Source organism: Pituophis catenifer, unplaced genomic scaffold (genome assembly GCF_029215685.1).
Source record: "Pituophis catenifer annectens isolate HBS135680 unplaced genomic scaffold, rPitCat1.0.hap2 SCAF_1, whole genome shotgun sequence".
NCBI classification, from domain to species: Eukaryota; Metazoa; Chordata; class Lepidosauria; order Squamata; family Colubridae; genus Pituophis; species Pituophis catenifer.
Genome location: NW_027256881.1, coordinates 159,006,869 through 159,024,929, shown reverse-complemented (window position 1 = coordinate 159,024,929; position 18,061 = coordinate 159,006,869). Strand labels below are relative to the sequence as shown.

The following is an 18,061-nucleotide window of genomic DNA, read 5'->3' as shown; positions in this document are numbered from 1 at the left end:
GAGCACGCCAACCCTGCCAGACTGAACCAACTGGGATATACTGTGGGAGACAGGCATATTGGTCTCCAGAACGTAGCCGCGCGGGTGATTATGGGCGCAGCTCATTACGCCCATGTAACACCTCTCCTACGCGAGCTGCACTGGCTCCCGGTGGTCTTCCGGGTGCGATTCAAGGTGTTAGTTATCACCTTTAAAGCGCTCCATGGCTTAGGACCTGGGTACCTACGAGACCGTCTTTTGCCACCAATAGCCTCCCACCGACCAGTTCGTTCTCACAGGGAGGGACTACTCAGGGTACCGTCAGTCAAATTATGTCGACTGGCGACTCCCAGGGGGAGGGCCTTCTCTGTGGGGGCTCCAACCCTTTGGAATGAACTGCCCCCGGAGATACGGAATATCCCTGATCTCCGTGCTTTCCGCCGTGCCCTCAAGACCCTGATGTTCCAACAGGCGGGGCTAAACATACAAACATGCAAATGATTTTTTAAATGTTATCTAATTCTGGGTTTTATTTAATTGACCAAACTAAGTAACAATTTTAATTAGCAATTTTATGATGTTTGTGTGTCTATATTTTTCTTGACTGTACACCGCCTTGAGTCCTACGGGAGAAAGGCGGTATAGAAATATAATAAATAAATAAATAAATAAATATTGTTCATAACTGATAAAGTAGGTCTATTACTAAAGGACTAAAGAATAGTTACATTGACACAGAAGCCCACAAGTGTCATTTGCTTCCCGGGTAATAAAATTAAGATCTACCCATAATTATATGAATTGAGATAACCACCCTCACTCTACTAGAAGGATCAGAGCTATAATAGACTCTTTTTGTCAAGTAATCTGGACAAAATCTTTTTGTCAAGTAAGTTAAGTATATGGTAGAAAAAGAAAGGAATACCAGAGCAGCTTTCAATAATTAGCGTTTTTAATTGAAATTGATCTTGTACAGCTGGTAACTGCTAGTTTTGAATTAATCAACACTGGAAAGCTCTGAGGAAGTCAGGGTATCTTATCTGATTTTCCCCATGAGAACACATTTTAATAAGCTGCAAAAAAAAAAAGAGAGAGAGAGAGAGAGAGAGAAATCAATGAAAAGTTGCAAATGCTGTACTTTCATGTTTTTAAAATTGCCACATGTCCTAAGAGCATGTACAGTTAATCTGCAGTAGTAAGATTTTTTGTTTCTAATCTTCAGAGTAGGCTGTTTCCTTTTCTAATATTTTTTTTTTAATTGCTGGATGGAGTATGTGAAAACACAGACATAATAGGCTATTGGGAGAAGGAAACAATTCCAAATGCCTTCCAAATACTGAAATAATGCAGTTTTACCCAGATAATTTTTTTTATCACATTTCTTTCTTTTTCATTCTTACATTTCAATTTCGTTTTCAAATCTATTACTTGTTACAAAATCCAAACAAAGTCCCTGCTATTCAAATAAAATCTGGTATCTAAGTAGCATACTTGTTAAAGTGGGGGGGAAAATCAGGGGTAATCAATGTTCTTTTAAACTGAAACAAAAATGAATAACAATAGGATTTGTAATGAACATGTACAATTAAGTTAAATACAGATTGTCCTTGAGTTATGATGATTTATTCAGTGACTGTTTGAAGTTACAGCAGTGCTGAGCAAATAGTATTTATATCCGGTCTCTGAAGTTATGGCTGTTGCAGGGCCCCCTTTCACCAGTGATCAAAATTCAGGTGTTTAGCAGTCCACCCACACAACTGCAGGGACACTTTAACACTCGTCATCCACCTATCTTCCCCATTTCTGCCCTTTTGGCTCCCTGTTCTCCACAGCCCCTGCCTCTGGGCTCCACCACCCTACCTGAACTTTACCATATTCTTGCTCCCACTGTTGACCTAGAATGCCCGGGCTTTGCAAGGTTGTTGCTGCTAGCCACATGAGGCTTTTCCCAATTCACAAGTTGCAATATCCCTATGAGACCTGGGCAAGAAGGCCTCAAGTGGCCAGGCAGCAGCAGCAGGAAGACAGCAAAGTTCAGCTACAGCACCAGGGACTTTGAATGCAGGGTCACTTAAGCTGGGTTGGCTGGAGTTTCTTGGGACAGCTGGGGCTTTGCATCACACTGCTGAGCAAGGCTGTGGCTTCCCAAGGTGACTGCAGCTCAAGGATTTCTTGCAGCCTCTGAGCTGCAACATAGCAAGCAGTCCACAACTGTGAGGTTCTGAAGCTGCTTGCTACTCCACAATACAGGGTGCAGGCTGACCCAGAGGGCAGAGATTGGGGGAATAGGCAGTTGGGAGAGGAGTTGTAGGGAAGGGAGTCCCTTACCTTGTAAGAACCGAGGCCTGGGGCTGAGAGGGATCAAGCTGGGATTAGGGTGGATCCTTGATTAATGACCAATGGAATTTAGTTAATGACGGCAATGGTGAGTGCCAGAATTGTTGTTGCTAAACAACGTAGTCCCATGATGTCAAGTTTTAGAACTACATTGCTTAGCAATGAAATTCTCCCATCATATCTATTTGTAAGTAACGATCTGGAAATGACTTTGGAACATTTTATCTAAATAATTAGTGCTCCAAATGACAATTATCACATAATAAATCACCAGTACTGGGACTCAAATAAGATAAATCAATTTTTAAAAACATGGAATGCCACAGGCTAACTGCAAAAGCATATCATATAATAATACCTAAATTGTGAGTATATAAAGGGATTTCAGAAAATGGCTAATACAAACTATTCTAAATTCTAAAATTTGTCACTTCTAAACTCCTAACAGAAATCAGGCAAGTGACACTCATGAAAATATGCAGTAACTTCCCACTGCTTTGATAAACTTAGAAAAATTCTATTAATTACAACATGAATTGGCAAGAAATCTCTATATAAAGATACATTCCAGATTGAAGAGCCTTGGTAGTACAGTGGTCTAAGGCACCCTGTTATTAAGCTGGTTATTAAGACCAGCTGCCTGCAATTACTGCAGGTTCGAATCTCGCCAAGGCTTAAGGTTGACTCAGCTTTCCATCCTTTCTAAGGTAGGTAAATTGAGGACCCAGTTGTGGGGGCAATAAGCTGACTTTGTATAAATATACAAAAGGATGAAGGCTATTGCTGAGCACATTGTAAGCCGCCCTGAGTCTCCGGAGAAGGGCGGCATATAAATCAAATTAAAAAAAAAATTGTAACTCTCCATGATATACATTCAGGTCCAGAAATATTGGGACATCGACACAATTCTAACATCTTTGGCTCTATACACCACCACAATGGAGTTGGAATGAAACAAACACAATGTGCTTTAATTGCAGACTGTCAGCTTTAATTTAAGGGTATGTACATCCAACTCAGGTGAACGGTGTAGGACTTACAGCAGTTTGCATATGTGCCTCCCACTTGTTAAGGGACCAAAAGTAATGGGACAGAATAATAATCATAAATTAAACTTTCCCTTCTTAATACTTGGTTGCAAATCCTTTGCAGTCAATCACAGCCTGAAGTCTGGAACACATAGACATCAGCAGACGCTGGGTTTCATCCCTGGTGATGCTCTGCCAGGCCTCTACTGCAACTGTCTTCAGTTCCTGCTTGTTCTTGGGGCATTTTCCCTTCAGTTTTGTCTTCAGCAAGTGAAATACATGCTCTATGGGATTCAGGTCAGGTGATTGACTTGGCCATTGCATAACATTCCACTTCTGTCCGTTCAAAAACTCTTTGGTTGCTTTTGCAGTATGCTTTGGGTCATTGTCCATCTGTACTGTGAAGCGCCGTCCAATGAGTTCTGCAGCATTTGGCTGAATGTGAGCAGATAATATTGCCCGAAACACTTCAGAATTCATCCTGCTGCTTTTGTCAGCAGTCACATCATCAATAAATACAAGAGAACCAGTTCCATTGGCAGCCATACATGCCCACGCCATGACACTACCACCACCATGCTTCACTGATGAGGTGGTATGCTTAGGATCATGAGCAGTTCCTTTCCTTCTCCATACTCTTCTCTTCCCATCACTCTGGTACAAGTTGATCTTGGTCTCATCTGTCCATAGGATCTTGTTCCAGAACTGTGAAGGCTTTGTTAGATGTTGTTTGGCAAACTCTAATCTGGCCTTCCTGTTTTTGAGGCTCACCAATGGTTTGTGGTGAACCCTCTGGTGAACCCTCTGTATTCACTCTGGTGAAGTCTTCTCTTGATTGTTGACTTTGACACACTTACACCTACCTCCTGGAGAGTGTTCTTGATCTGACCAACTGTTGTGAAGGGTGTTTTCTTCACCAGGGAAAGAATTCTTTGGTCATCCACCACACTTGTTTTCTGTGGTCTCCCGGGTCTTTTGGTGTTGCTGAGCTCACCGGTGCATTCCTTCTTTTTGAGAATGTTCCAAACAGTTGTTTTGGCCATGCCTAATGTTCTTGCTATCTCTCTGATGGGTTTGTTTTGTTTCTTCAGCCTAATGATGGCTTGCTTCACTGATAGTGACAGCTCTTTGGATCTCATCTTGAGAGTCGACAGCAACAGATTCCAAATGCAAATAGCACACTTGAAATGAACTCTGGGCCTTTTATCTGCACATTGTAATTGGGGTAATGAGGGAATATCACACACCTGGCCATGGAACAGCTGAGAAGCCAATTGTCCCATTACTTTTGGTCCCTTAACAAGTGGGAGGCACATATACAAACTGCTGTAAGTCCTACACCGTTCATCTGAGTTGCATGTACATACCCTCAAATTAAAGCTGACAGTCTGCAGTTAACGCACATTGTGTTTGTTTCATTCCAACTCCACTGTGGTGGTGTATAGAGCCAAAGATGTTAGAATTGTGTCAATGTCCCAATATTTCTGGACCTGACTGTAGGACATATAACATTTAACATTGGAGGTTTTTAAGAAAAGATTAGACAGCCATTTGTCCACAATGGTATAGGGTCTCCTGCTTGGGCAGGGGGGTTTGGACTAGAAAACCTCCAAGGTCCCTTCCAACTCTATTATTCTGTATTCTATTCTGTATTATGCCACAATTATCTTTTTTATCGGTACTATAAAGAAATGAAAGTAAATGTATAGCCACAATGATTTTAGATTGGTCCCAGTCTCTTGAGTCATATGGATAGAATTATGGAAGGAACAGATGTACCAGTATCTCCATACACTATTAATACCCCGTTACCTGTATTTCCAAATTCAAAAGCCTAAATACAGTTATTTCTCCTTTTGAACATTTCTATCATTGTTCTCATTGTTGATCAATCTTGGCTTACAGATAGAACAGATTGCCAGCTCATACTTTTACCTTTTGGAAAATTGGGTCATCAGTTGGTATTTTAAAATGGTCACAAAGGGCAAAGAATTCTGCTTTGTTTAGAAGCCCTGAGCCATCTTTATCTTGCTGAAGGAAAGCTTCCTGCATACTGCTGTCTGGCAGATAATTATGCCGCCTCATGTGTTCCTGAATCTGCTCCAATAATGCAGCTAGTTCCTGCGGGTCAGGCTCATTGGAAGCTAACCTAGAGGGAGAAAGAACTAGGATGTCATATGATGTCCTCAAGACTCAAGCATCTTGAAATGCTTCTTAAAATTATGATCAATCACCTGCATTTTAATCTAACTATGATGAGGCACATTCTCTATGGATAGCATTGTGGGCCTGTGGAGATATTAGGATTTACAATTAAATGGACAAAAATTATCATCTGCCGTTCAAAAGAAAAGCCATTCTTAAGATTTACTTCTATGTCACAGTAATGCAGGCACATTTTACACCGACAGTGAATACCCCCAATTTGCAATGCACTCTGACCACTCTACTAAATTTTTAATCAGCCTACTAATTAGGTGGCTGAAAACAAATCATAAACCATTTCAACATAACTTTCGCAGATTTATCAGATTTTTGCTTTTACTCTTCCAGGTAAATCACCATTCTTTTCCCCTGTGTCTTTTTTAATTAAAATTAAAATTCAATTCCAATTTTTCTCTAGTAGAACTGTTACTTCTCATTCCATGCAAGTAGTAGTGACATAAATAAAATGTTTCAGTAATGATTATCTCAGATTTATTCAATCTGATTGAACATCATCTACAAGGATAGTTAACTCATCTAGGAACTTGAAAGAAAATGTGAATAGTTTATCATGTCCAGCATTATTTTACTCACAATAACCATGTGCATCTTTGGTGGAGGATGAAAGCAAGTACCTTTTCCTGATACTATTCTCTGGTAACTGGGATGGGTCCATAGTGTAAGCCCATCTTTATGAAAGCTGCGACTACTTGTGATGTTTGAAGGTAAAGTGATAATAGCTATTGATTTATTGTCTAAGATCAGGTAAAGGGAAGATCTTCCATCATCCTCAGACCAATAGCTGCTGAATCAGCATAATTAATATTAGATATGGAACATTTTCTATGGATATTTTCTTCAAGTGCTCACCTCTTTAGTTCCTCTATTGCTGCCATGCGGGGTGCAAAATGATATCTCATAGACTGCACAACAGATGCTGGGAAGCTTTCCAAATTACTTTCCATATAATTCAACACATAATTATCTGCATCCACAATAATGAACCTGTGGCCAAACACTGCATAAAAGAGACAATCTGTCATCATCATGACCAACTGTCTGCCAGTTCCAGAAATATAGATTAAATTTGTGCAACTTTTTCAGAGGTGGGGATGGTGAACATTTTTTCAGCCGTTTAAATTCTCAACAACACTGGTAGTGATGTGGCAATATTGGTGGAGGGGCAAAGCTGAATATTTTGGAATTTTTAAAAGCACCCAAAGGTGCTTTAAGACTAGCAATAGCATAATGTGCTTATTTTAAACATTTTCAGTGATGCATGAAAAATAAAAATCTGGAAAGTATCAACATGCCATTGAATTGCATTGGTGGAATCCTTGAAGCTCCATAAATGGAAAAGATGGTATGGAACTACCCTTGCCATAGATGACTGGCTGTTTTCTTCTTGCAGTCCAAGAAGTAAAAGGTTTTAATTAAACTTGCAGCTCAACAACCTGTTTTTTGTTTTGCAAAACAACTGAAGGAAAATGTGAAGCAAGCTAGCCAGACCTGCCAAAACAGGACAAGAACCATGTGACTAGTTACTTTCTATCAACATTTTGATTTCTATTCTGATCTGAGGAAAATGTGTACGGCTATAGGAATAAGCTGCAAGAGTACTAACAATATGTTTTCCCTCTGCCATTTCTTAGTGCTTTGTTTATTTGTCAGTAAAATGGCATTTTATCATTTCAAGGGATATCGAAGTCAGATCCCTCTCCAAAAACCAGGTTGTAAATAATCTGAAAAGATATGTCACTTGTGAACTTTACAGCTCAAATAGCTCAACAGTACCTAATGAAAGCAAGGGAAATTGGAAAAAATTTATCTAGCTTGCTATATTCTTTTGAATAATTCTAACAGAGAAAAACATTATTTCTTATGCAAAAAATGAAGAATGAATATGTGCCAAAATATTCGCTTCTAAAATATTTATACTCCATCTTTCTACTTACCTTCTATCATAGCGCCTATGGTTAAATCGGCAGGTTCATAATAAACAGGGTCATCTGTAGAAGATCCTGGCTTTGGGATTCTGGTTTTGCATAGGTATTTGCCACCAATAATTCCTGAATTGCGCACAGGTGGTTCATAAATGCTTATCATGTCAGTAGCGAGGCAATAGGAGAGGACAAAATGCCTCTTGCTGTCATCAGGGTTTGAGGATTCCTGGACAGATTAAAGGTCAAATGTAAGCTGCAAAATATGCTGTGCTTAAAGGGCTTGCTCATGTTTGGCTATTCCCAAAATTACATCTTCTTGAAGGTACTGAAACTCCCAGAATTCTCAGTCATACTGAATTAATCCATTGTGTAAAAAGCAACTGAATAGCCAATTGAATCATTATTTAAATTGTTCAAATTATAGATCAGGTAATGACCTCAGAAGTCATGTATTCTCTGTTCAAAGCAAATTACATTTACATCACTCTCCATGAAGATGCCTATATAACTTCTGCTTAAATACAGTATCTCTATTGAAAGGAGATCCTACCACTTCTGAGTAAAGGGAAATTGTTTTCCTGTTAAATAGCTGTGAGTCATAAGAAATTTCTCCTAATATTTAAACAAATTTTGTTCGGCAATTTTCTGGACTTTATAATTCTGTTAATACAGTTTAAGACTTCATTAGCCTATTTAACAGCCACATCACACTGATGGACCCTGTGTAATTTATGATTTAATCAAGCTCCTATACCATGTGGCAGACCTGAGTACTTAGTGGAAATTTATTCCTTTGACAGGACATCTATCTTTTATCTTGTTTCTGGTTTTATACACATTACAATTGCTCTCACTACTGAAAATCTTCTGAAATGCAATCTTATAGTAATAAAATGATTGGGTGTTCTGAAATGAAAGCAACATAAAAGAACTATAGTTACTTAAGCTGAGAACTAAATATAGAGCCCCAATAGATATCCTCAATCAGCCAAGGCAAACTATACTGTATACATAAATAGATATGTATTTCCCATTACTCCCTAGTTTGAAATTTTAATCAGATTCTATGTATCCATAGTGCTTTGAATTGAAAAACTATCTGATATAATATTTTAACATCTGCTTCTATTTTTCATTGACTTGTGAGAAATAGAGTTGGAGTTTTTATTATTATTAGGGATTGATCTTCTTTCAGCAATTTCATCAGGTTGTCAAAGTCATAAAGAGTTTAAATTAAAAACTCATATATATGAATACTTCTTATTACACTGAAATTTTACTCCTTGGACCTTTACCATTGGAGGTAAAATTAAAAGAACTTCTAATCCCCAACTCAATAATCACTCTGAAAACTGTAAATCATGACAACTCACCATTCTAACAGCATAGCGCAAAATTTTGTGGTCATTCTCTAGCATTTTAATAATATTTTTTCTAGGGGGTTGTGGAATCAAACTGAAACAGTTTTGAAGAGAGTCTTCAAGGAAACCATAACCATTGTAGGGAGGAATTATCTGTACATAAAATAAACCAAGAAAAAAAGTACAATATTGAACCAATATTCACTCACAATATTGTAAAATGAAATGTTTTAAAAAAATTTAAAAAAATATTTAAAAATAAATTTAAATAAATTCAAATGTTTTAAATTTTTTAAAGAACCTTACTGTACTCTGTTGTGAAGCATCAGTAAAAGCAGAAATGGGGTGGGTAAGACACCATTATGTTTATAACTAGGAGATTCTGTTCCTAGGAAATAGCATTGACATGTTTCTGTTCATCTTAGTTCTCTAGTCACTGACAAAAAAATTCAATGTAGAATTGTTTATTTTCTAATAAATGTGGAAGTTTTATTCAAGGGACAGATGCAAATGAAATGTTCATCTCCAATCACTCTTCCAACTGGAAGAACTGCATTTGGAGAGTAAAAAATAGCAAAAAGCATTCTTCATTTGAAAAGAAGAGATGGAAGAGATAATAAAAAACATAGTCTAGCTAAATTGATATCTGACACTTCCTACCTGTTTTTAATTTCTACTACATTCTTACTTATTATTTCTAAATAAATAACATTTGAAAAGCAGTCTTTGTCACCATAATAAGTTAAACTCTCTACTGTGTATTTTGAAACTTTTATCCATTGGCAAGTGAATAAACAGTAATACTTTGACTTAATGTAAGTGATGCTTCCTAGTACTTCTATTCTTTGTGTCTATGAAGACTGACTTGCTTTCTGGAATTTCTCTATCAACTCTCATTTCCACTGCTTGTCAGTCCTTCCTCTCAGTCCTACTCCATGTTCTGACCTCCATTTCCTTGCCCTTTAATTAAAAACTGGCCTCTTTTGCAGTTTCTTCTTTATTTTTCTCCTTTACCTGTTTGATTTCCTCTGGGAGTGGCTTCTTTACATCAACTGCCTGGAAGTCAGTGATGCCAAATTTATCTTGATAGAATTGTCGAGTGAACTCATCACAGTCATAGATGAAAAAAGTACGTCCAAGTAGAGTAGTGGGTTTGCCAACTGCAAAATCTTTAGCTGTGAACCATTCTAAGACCTCCTGATCAGAAATCTCCAGCACACAGGTTGGGAAGTTTTCTTGAAAAAAAAAAAAAAAAAAAGGCAGTTTAGTAAGATTTCCATTGCTGCTGTTTATTCCAAATGAAGACATATTTAGACACTGGAAAATGCAGACCTTCCTTGGCTTGCTCACATTTTTAAGACAATCAGTTTTTTGTATTATCATGGGCCTAATTTCCATAGCATCTGAGAACATATTGCCAAATATCGTTTAGCCAGCATCTGAAAAAGTTGCATTAATTTTAGGAAAGGCAAGCATGGGTTCATTTCAATACTTTATAAAACAGTATAATTAGAAATGAGTACTTCAATAGTGCATCTGACTGACTGACTGAATAAATGCACTCTTACTTTACTAATTTTAGTACATCAGCCTCTCTGAAAACATATGCCTTCCTTATCTTGTTACAGCTGATTCCCAAGTTGTATACTTTGTGTAGCAAATGTTAATAAATTCATGTTATATCTAAAAATATTTGTATGAAGATCTTGAAGGCACTAAACTTTTTATTTATATACATATTATCCTAGAAAATATTTATTTATATACATATTATCCTAGAATTGTCAACCAGAGAAAGTTATTACCTTTCTTCTCCAAAAAAGTTTTGGGCAGGCGCTGGCGTCTTATCAGGACTGGGAAAGGATCTCTGCCATCATTTCGTTCATGAACTTCCCGCACCTCCACTGTGTCATCTGCCAAGTAGTAGTGGATAATAAATCTCCGGCTTTCACCAAACATGTTCCAAGTGTCATCCCAAATGGCATAAAAACGAAGAACCTGAAAAAAAATGTGAAGGGTTCATTCTCTTCATGGAAGAATAGAAACTTTTCTCATATAAGCATGATGTCTCACAATCAAAGTGAATCACAACTTAATAAAGAGGACAAAATCATATCTTCCTTACAATTACAGTTAAGTCACATTGAAACTTCAACAAAACAACATAAAATAGCAAGCCATTGATTAAATCTATTAACTGTGTAGGCTCATATGATTTTGGAGACAAATGAATACAGATGGTCCTAATTTAACAAGCATTTGTTCAGTGACCATTCAAACTTTATGATGGCACTGAATGAGTGGTAGGTATGACCAATCCTCATAGACAGCATTGCATTCCCAGTCATGTGATCATAAACTGGAGGCTTGATACCTGGTTTGCAATTACGCTGCAGCACCCCAGTTTGTGACCTTTGCCAACTTCCTACAAGTAAAGTCAACGGGGAAGTCAGCAGGTTACAATAGGTAACCATGTAATGTCCTCGCTTAACAACCCACAGTGATTTGCTTAATAATGGCGTCTGAGTGTGCTGGGATTTCTGTTGCTAAGTGGCACAAACATGTGACATTGCATTTTATGACCTCATTTAGCAACAGAAATTTCAGTCCCAAATGCTGTTAAATGAAAACTATTTGTAACTTTACTATTTATAAAATTTTACTACAAGTAAAATGACTTGTAAACTTCACCAAAAATATCTTTACTATCTTTGAAGATGAAAAGCAGAAAACTCACTCAGCAATTACATAGCTTATTATCACTGACAAAGAGGCCCTTGGAGTTTCACTTCTGCACTCCAGAGCATCTCCTCTGGTATGTTCTAAATATATGAAAATTATATAGCCCCTATAATTTAATTTTCTCTCATTTTAAGTATGTTTTACAATTGTACTTGCTACTTACTTTTTCACAGCTTCATTTACTGTAATTTTATTTATTTTCTTGGGTGGGGATAGATTTTGTTTGCTGCTTAAAATGTTTTGAATAGACAAAAAGTAGATTATGTGTAATATGAAACAAACCTAAAGCTCACCTTTTTGTCAAATGCCAAAAACTGCTTAAGTTGATCAAAATCTGAGGGGGTGACATACATACGTGGACGCATTTTACGTAGCTCTATATAAGGATCAAAAATCATTCGCTCTGGAGGGTTCAGTTCAATTCCTTGGCTTTCCAAAAAAGTCTGTAAAGCAGTAATCACATTGTTAATATACAAATAAGCACAGTAAGAAATCATACAGCAAGACTGCCTTAAAGTTGCATTTGGGGGTGAAACTGCGATCTGGGCAGTTTAGTGGGCATACTAAAAATGTCTTCCCATGTTACTGAAATAAGGCAAGAAACCTCAGAACTTGCAAAAAAACCTGCACTGCCTTATCTGCCATGGCTTTATTAAACTTAGTAAAACTGAGTAAAATGCTACTCTATGAATGAACTGAAGTTTAGGCTCTTTTTAAGAGATCCCATTGTTTTTATTCTCAAAACAGACCTCCTATATTATCCTATATAGAGAGAGGGACAGGCAGACAGAGACAGACAGAGATCTCAATCAAATGTAAATGAAATAAATTACTAAAACTACTGTGAAAGTGTACAAGAATAAAAAATAACCATTATGAGAACTCAGCTGATAATTTTAGCATGGGTAAAAATATGTTTCATAATTCTAAAAACAAATCACATATACACAATGTTATTTAGGATGTTAATTTCTGTCTTCAAATTATATATCTTACTATAGTTAAAATTTATTTTATCCCCAGATTAGGAATAGTTTTATTACTGTAATGCTGTAGATTAGCAATCAAGATTACAGTACCTGGGTGAATCGATCACAGTCAACTATCCGGAAAGTCTTGCCATAGATAGTAATATTAATTCCTCGATTCAGATCTTTCCAATGATAATGATCCCCACGATCATTTTTGGGCAAACGCTGTCTCTTGATGAACTTGCCCTGAGGAATCCCTGAGTTTTCAACAATGGGTTCCATGACAGACATGCTATCATCTTCCAAATAGTAATAAATGCCCACTTGACGAATGCGGAAATGCTCTTCTGTAGACATAGGAACATCTTCTTGAAAGTATCCATCAAATTTGAGCACCTAGCAACAAACAAACAAATCCCTATATAAGGAAAATTATATTAATGATAAAAATGACAGGAAACCCACTTGATGCTGTGTGAGATCATCAAATGACAGAAATGTATTACTGTATATTCTATTAATATTAAATGTAAGTTTACAAAAAGCTGCACTATCTTTATAGAAGCTAGGGAATTTCTATTTAACACCAAGCTAATACTATGGTAAATTTTCTTTTGTATCCTATGATGGTATAATTGTGGAAGATACAGCTATAAATGGAAGTATAAATATAAATAACTTTTGACTGACAAGAATACAACCAACATAACATGTTTTAATTTTCTATAGGTGTTCATGCTGGACTTAGAATAACTTTATTGTCACTTTAAATGTAGAAGCGGAAGTCTTTTTACACAGCATTAACGGCTTATATTAAATTCTGCACTGTAACATTTATTTTTGTAGAATTAAAACTGCCTACAACCCCCCCCACCCCCAAAGTATAACTTGGAGGTTGCTCATATGTTGATCCATTTTGTCTCCATTAAGTAGGCTAAACCGAATGACTGGGCCAGAGATGTGCTGCAAGGAAGAGGATGTACTTGAATATGGCTCTACACTACAGGTCTTAAAACATGTAAATAAACTATTGATAGTATAGAGGAAAGTAGACTAATGATGGTGAAGGAAAGCAAGATATTTAATGTCATTTTCTGTTAATAGATAAAAAGAAGTGAGCCTGAGAAAGACATTTTTAATTCTGTATATTATAAAAAGGGAAGAATGGCAGTCTTTCAAGACTATTATTTGCAGGTTATGATTATAACCTGCAAATAAGAGATACCCAAAAGTCTTTTCAAAGTTTGTTTCTTGATATGGACTACTTTCATGGGCTAACAAATAGATATCAGAAATAAACAGCTAATCTTAAACACTTAATTTTGCAATAAATACCTGTACCTGAAATCAGATGTTTGAGAAAATACCTTTTTGTCAAAAGCCACGTGTGCTGGGATGAAATCTGAAGGTGGGGCTTGTTTAGGTTCACCATAAGTTAAGGTGGGTCTCTTGTTGGATAATTCATCAAGTTCAGCTTGAGACAACTGGTTTACATAAAGCCGATTTCCACCTATCCCCACAGTTGGAAGTTTCTTAAAGGCAAAACCATTCTTGAAATCTAGAGTTTGGGAACGATGAAAAGCAGTTTTCTACAGAACAACAACAAAAATACATACTCAAATGCTGACCAGACTGATGTATCTAAAATAACACATTTATTTTTCAATTGCCTTGTCTCAAATATATTTGTCTTTAGAGCTAAATTTCATTTAGGACCCTCCCATATAGTAACAATTTAAAAAATACATTAAGGTAATTTTTTACCTCAAAAATATGTAATTATATTTTAATAATAATAGTTCACAACCTCTAGAACAGTTTTAAACTCTTCAGCACCATAGAGTTTCAAACGTTTTTTTAATGAGGACTATATTTAGAAAAAATAAAAATAAAAAGAATATTGAAGTAAAATATGTTTTAATAATACTCTTTAATAATACTCTTAGACTACATTTAACATATTGATGTACATTTTAATGAGACGTATGAGGACTCCTTAGTGCTTTCTGAGCTTGGTTGCTTTCTTACAGATATTTCACTACCCAAACTAAGTAACATCATCAGTCCCAACATAATGAAACATCTGCAAGAAAAGAAAACGGAGATGAAAAAGATTCTTGGATGACAAGCAAAACGTCTTCAAAGAAAAGTCCAGTTGCCTCTTGGGGGGGGGGGGGGGAGGAAAAAAAGCTCCTTTGAGACAACCATGACCTGGATGACTGAGAATCTCCATAGACGTCTGCAAGAAAACAACCAAGCTCAAAGACCCCTCCTTTCAATCCTGAGCTACAAATATTCTCCTTTATTGGTGAGATGTATGAGTTTGCATAAGATGACGTATCACATCCACGTCTGATACGTTTAATATTAAATTAAAAACATTAAAAACATTTACTAACATTCAATCATTTTAATATTTGGTAGTAAGAGCTGAAAAGGCAGGAGGCTATTCAATGTTTTTTCTCTTAAAATGTTATCGCCCCTCTGTAACTTTTGTTAAGAAACCTTCTAACGTTGGCGCTATCGGGTTTGACTTTTAAAAATACAGATGGCTACAAAATAGCTTGAAAGGCTTTTAGAGACCGTAAAGCCATATTTTAAAGACCTAGAGCTGCCACATTCAATGACAGGAAGGTGGGATTATGTATGAAGTATCTCACTCTTAAAGGATGGCGTCGATCGGAGTCTCTGACCAAGTCCGCAAGACTCAGGGGAGACGCTTAGTCTAATGGGCCACACCGCTAGCTATTTCGGAGGAAATGTGATGTGGAAAGAAAAAAGGAGATTTTCCTCACCGTCGGGTCCCGAAAGGACGAGCCCGGAACAAGCGGCAAGCCTTGCACCGGCTGGAGGCTCATGATGGACGGTCGAGCAGCGAAGGGCTTGGCAAGGGACAGATCCGCTACCACGGGTAACTAAGCAACGCCGTTTCCTCGGTAACCATCAACAGTTCGGCTTTCATTTCTTTTTCTGAGAGCGCTTGCGCAGTAGCGACCGAGGCGCTCAGCTCGGTTGGTAGGTTCAGGTGCCGCTTTTCTTCAGCCCGCGGTTGAGTTTGGCTCGAGTCATTGTGTTGCTAGATTATCTCACCCACCCTCCTACCACCCATTCGTATCGTCTTTGAGTAGCGCTAGATTGAGGGAAAGAAATGTCTGGATATAAACAGGCTGGCTTGAAGTTTGGTTGTACTGTAAATGCTTTTATTGTGGTTTGGCAGTTGCAGCTTTGGTCCTATGTAGAGGATTGACATAGGAGCAAAGCCTAATTCAATGCAACGAAGTTTACCTCGGGCGGAGTTTGGGGGCGCACGCGGAGAGTAGGTGCATGGGTTTAAAAACTGGGTAATTAGGACGGTAAGAATGTGAATTTATCTTAGGAAGACGTTATTTCTCTTAGAACTCTATTAGCCTTCCTGATTGTCCGCTGTATGCAATACTACATAACATCATGCTGTATTCCCTTCCCACTTCCAATATTCTACCATGTCATTTTTTTCTTCAGATGCAATTTGCAAAAAATAACATTGCTTAATTTCTTGTTTGCATGGTGGTACAGACCATTTTGGAAAATAAGGAGGGTAGCATCCCAACCTGCCCTTTCTATTTACCATGCCATAATTTATCTATAGTGAAACTTGAATTAATGGATGATTTGTGGGGAGGGAATATCTGTAAATCTAAATGTCTGAATCTAAATGCATGCTATTACAGTAGTATGTCATTTGCATAATTATTTAGATAATATAATTTGTATCCCTTGCATCAATTTACATTTAATGATGTAATGTCTGGATAGACTTTGGAAATTTGAGAGTGAAATGCATATTTTCTGTTGCACATGAATCCTTTGATTAAATCAAGGTTGCTATAAACTGAGGTTTCATCTCCATAAAAATTACAATTTACAAAAAAAAAAACCTCCTAGAAAACTCAAACATTGCAAATAGCCTTCTTGAAACCATGTACATCCATATGTGAAAATCCAGAAGCATGGTGAAGAGGTGCCCTTACACCAAAACCAGAAAGATTGGAAGAACGTATATCAAGACTTCTATGCAGAGGTTAAATACGAGAACATTGAAGGTAAGTAACTTGCACAAATAGTTGTCAAATCCTTTTTTGAAAACATCCAGCAATGGTGCAGCCATGACTCCAGGAAGCAAGCTGTTCTATTGATTAATTGTTCTATCAGGAAGTTTCTCCAGACCTCTAATCTGGAACTAAGGAGAAAGTTCCTGACAGAACAATTAATCAACAGAACAGCTTGACTCCCAGAGTTGTGGATGCACCATCATTGAAGGTTTTCAAGAAAGGACTGAACCACCACTTGTCCAGGTAATATAAGATCTCAAATATTAATTGAGCATAGCAGGCTCATTTCCTTCTTCCATGATCCAATCTCAGAACTCACCCTCATTTTGTCATTATCTTTAGATTCACACATATTGGCCCACACAGCAATATGTACAAAAGTATTCAAGAAAAAAATGAAGTTGACAGAAAACCGTTGTTTTAAAAATGATAAAGCACTGTTAGATGAGCGTTCAGGAAAATATTTGTGCACAACAGTTATATAATATTTTTGCATACCAGTCACTATGTGTGACCCACAGGATTCATAAAACTTTAAGAGGGGAGTCATTTTGAATCACAGAAAGTATATCTATATGGATTACCATTTGTATGACTTAATGAAAAATCTGTGCAGTTTTTCAGAGGCGTAAAGTTGAATGATGATTATTCCACTCACAGGACAGTGAGAAAAATATTAAAAAATAAAATTAGCAGAAAATTACATTTTTTTCAAGGGTAAATGGTGGTCTTCCGGGTGACTTCAAGGTGTTGGTTACCACCTTTAAAGTGCTCCATGGCACAGGGCCTGGGTTACGAGACCGCCTTTTGCCACCGATAGCCTCCTACCGGCCAGTTCGCTCCCACAGAGAGGGACTCCTCAGGGTGCCGTCAGCCAGGCAATGTCGGCTGGCGACCCCCAGGGGGAGGGCCTTCTCTGTGGCAGCACCTGCCCTCTGGAACGACCTGCCCCCGGAGATACATAGGATACCAGATCTCCGTGCTTTTCGCCGTGCCCTCAAAACTTTTTTATTTCACCAAGCTGGGCTGGCGTAACCCCCCCCCCCCCTTAGATATTTTAATTGTAACAAATTTTAGTTGGGATGTTTTAAATCTGGGCCAAAATTTGTTTAATTCTCTTAATAATTTTAAATTTTGTATCAGATGTTTTATTCTTGGCTGTTCACCGCCCTGAGTCCAGCAGGAGAAGGGCGGTATAAAAATTCAATAAAATAAAAATTCAATAAATAAATAAATAAATCTTGGTTTGGAAATTACAAAATTGGGAATTAGTTGGAAAAAAGCTTCATATCTAAGCATGCTTGCCTTAGGGAAAAATTAGTGAGAAAACCTTCTATCCACAGTAAATCTATGTCTTTAATGTATTGTTACATGTACTGAACTCTTACAATAGCCGTTACAAAA

The 18,061-nt window shown here is 37.3% G+C and overlaps 1 protein-coding gene across 2 annotated transcripts; it reads right to left on the bottom strand.

Annotated features, from left to right (window-relative positions):
- Positions 1–961: 961 nt before the first annotated feature.
- On the bottom strand, positions 962–15,424 carry EFHC1 (EF-hand domain containing 1). Of its 2 annotated transcripts, XM_070956613.1 has the most exons (12): positions 15,362–15,424; positions 13,934–14,155; positions 12,675–12,962; positions 11,889–12,038; positions 10,659–10,851; positions 9,868–10,088; positions 8,866–9,006; positions 7,505–7,718; positions 6,420–6,567; positions 5,787–5,793; positions 5,280–5,477; positions 962–1,052 (listed from the first exon to the last, which is right to left on the bottom strand). In XM_070956613.1, the coding sequence occupies exons 1-12, from the start codon at positions 15,422–15,424 to the stop codon at positions 981–983; spliced, it is 1,917 nt and encodes a 638-aa protein (XP_070812714.1). In that variant the 3' UTR covers positions 962–980. The 2 variants fall into 2 exon arrangements, with proteins under 2 accessions (XP_070812714.1, XP_070812713.1); XM_070956612.1 differs by lacking the exon at positions 5,787–5,793 and having other exon boundaries at positions 5,280–5,493.
- Positions 15,425–18,061: the final 2,637 nt, after the last annotated feature.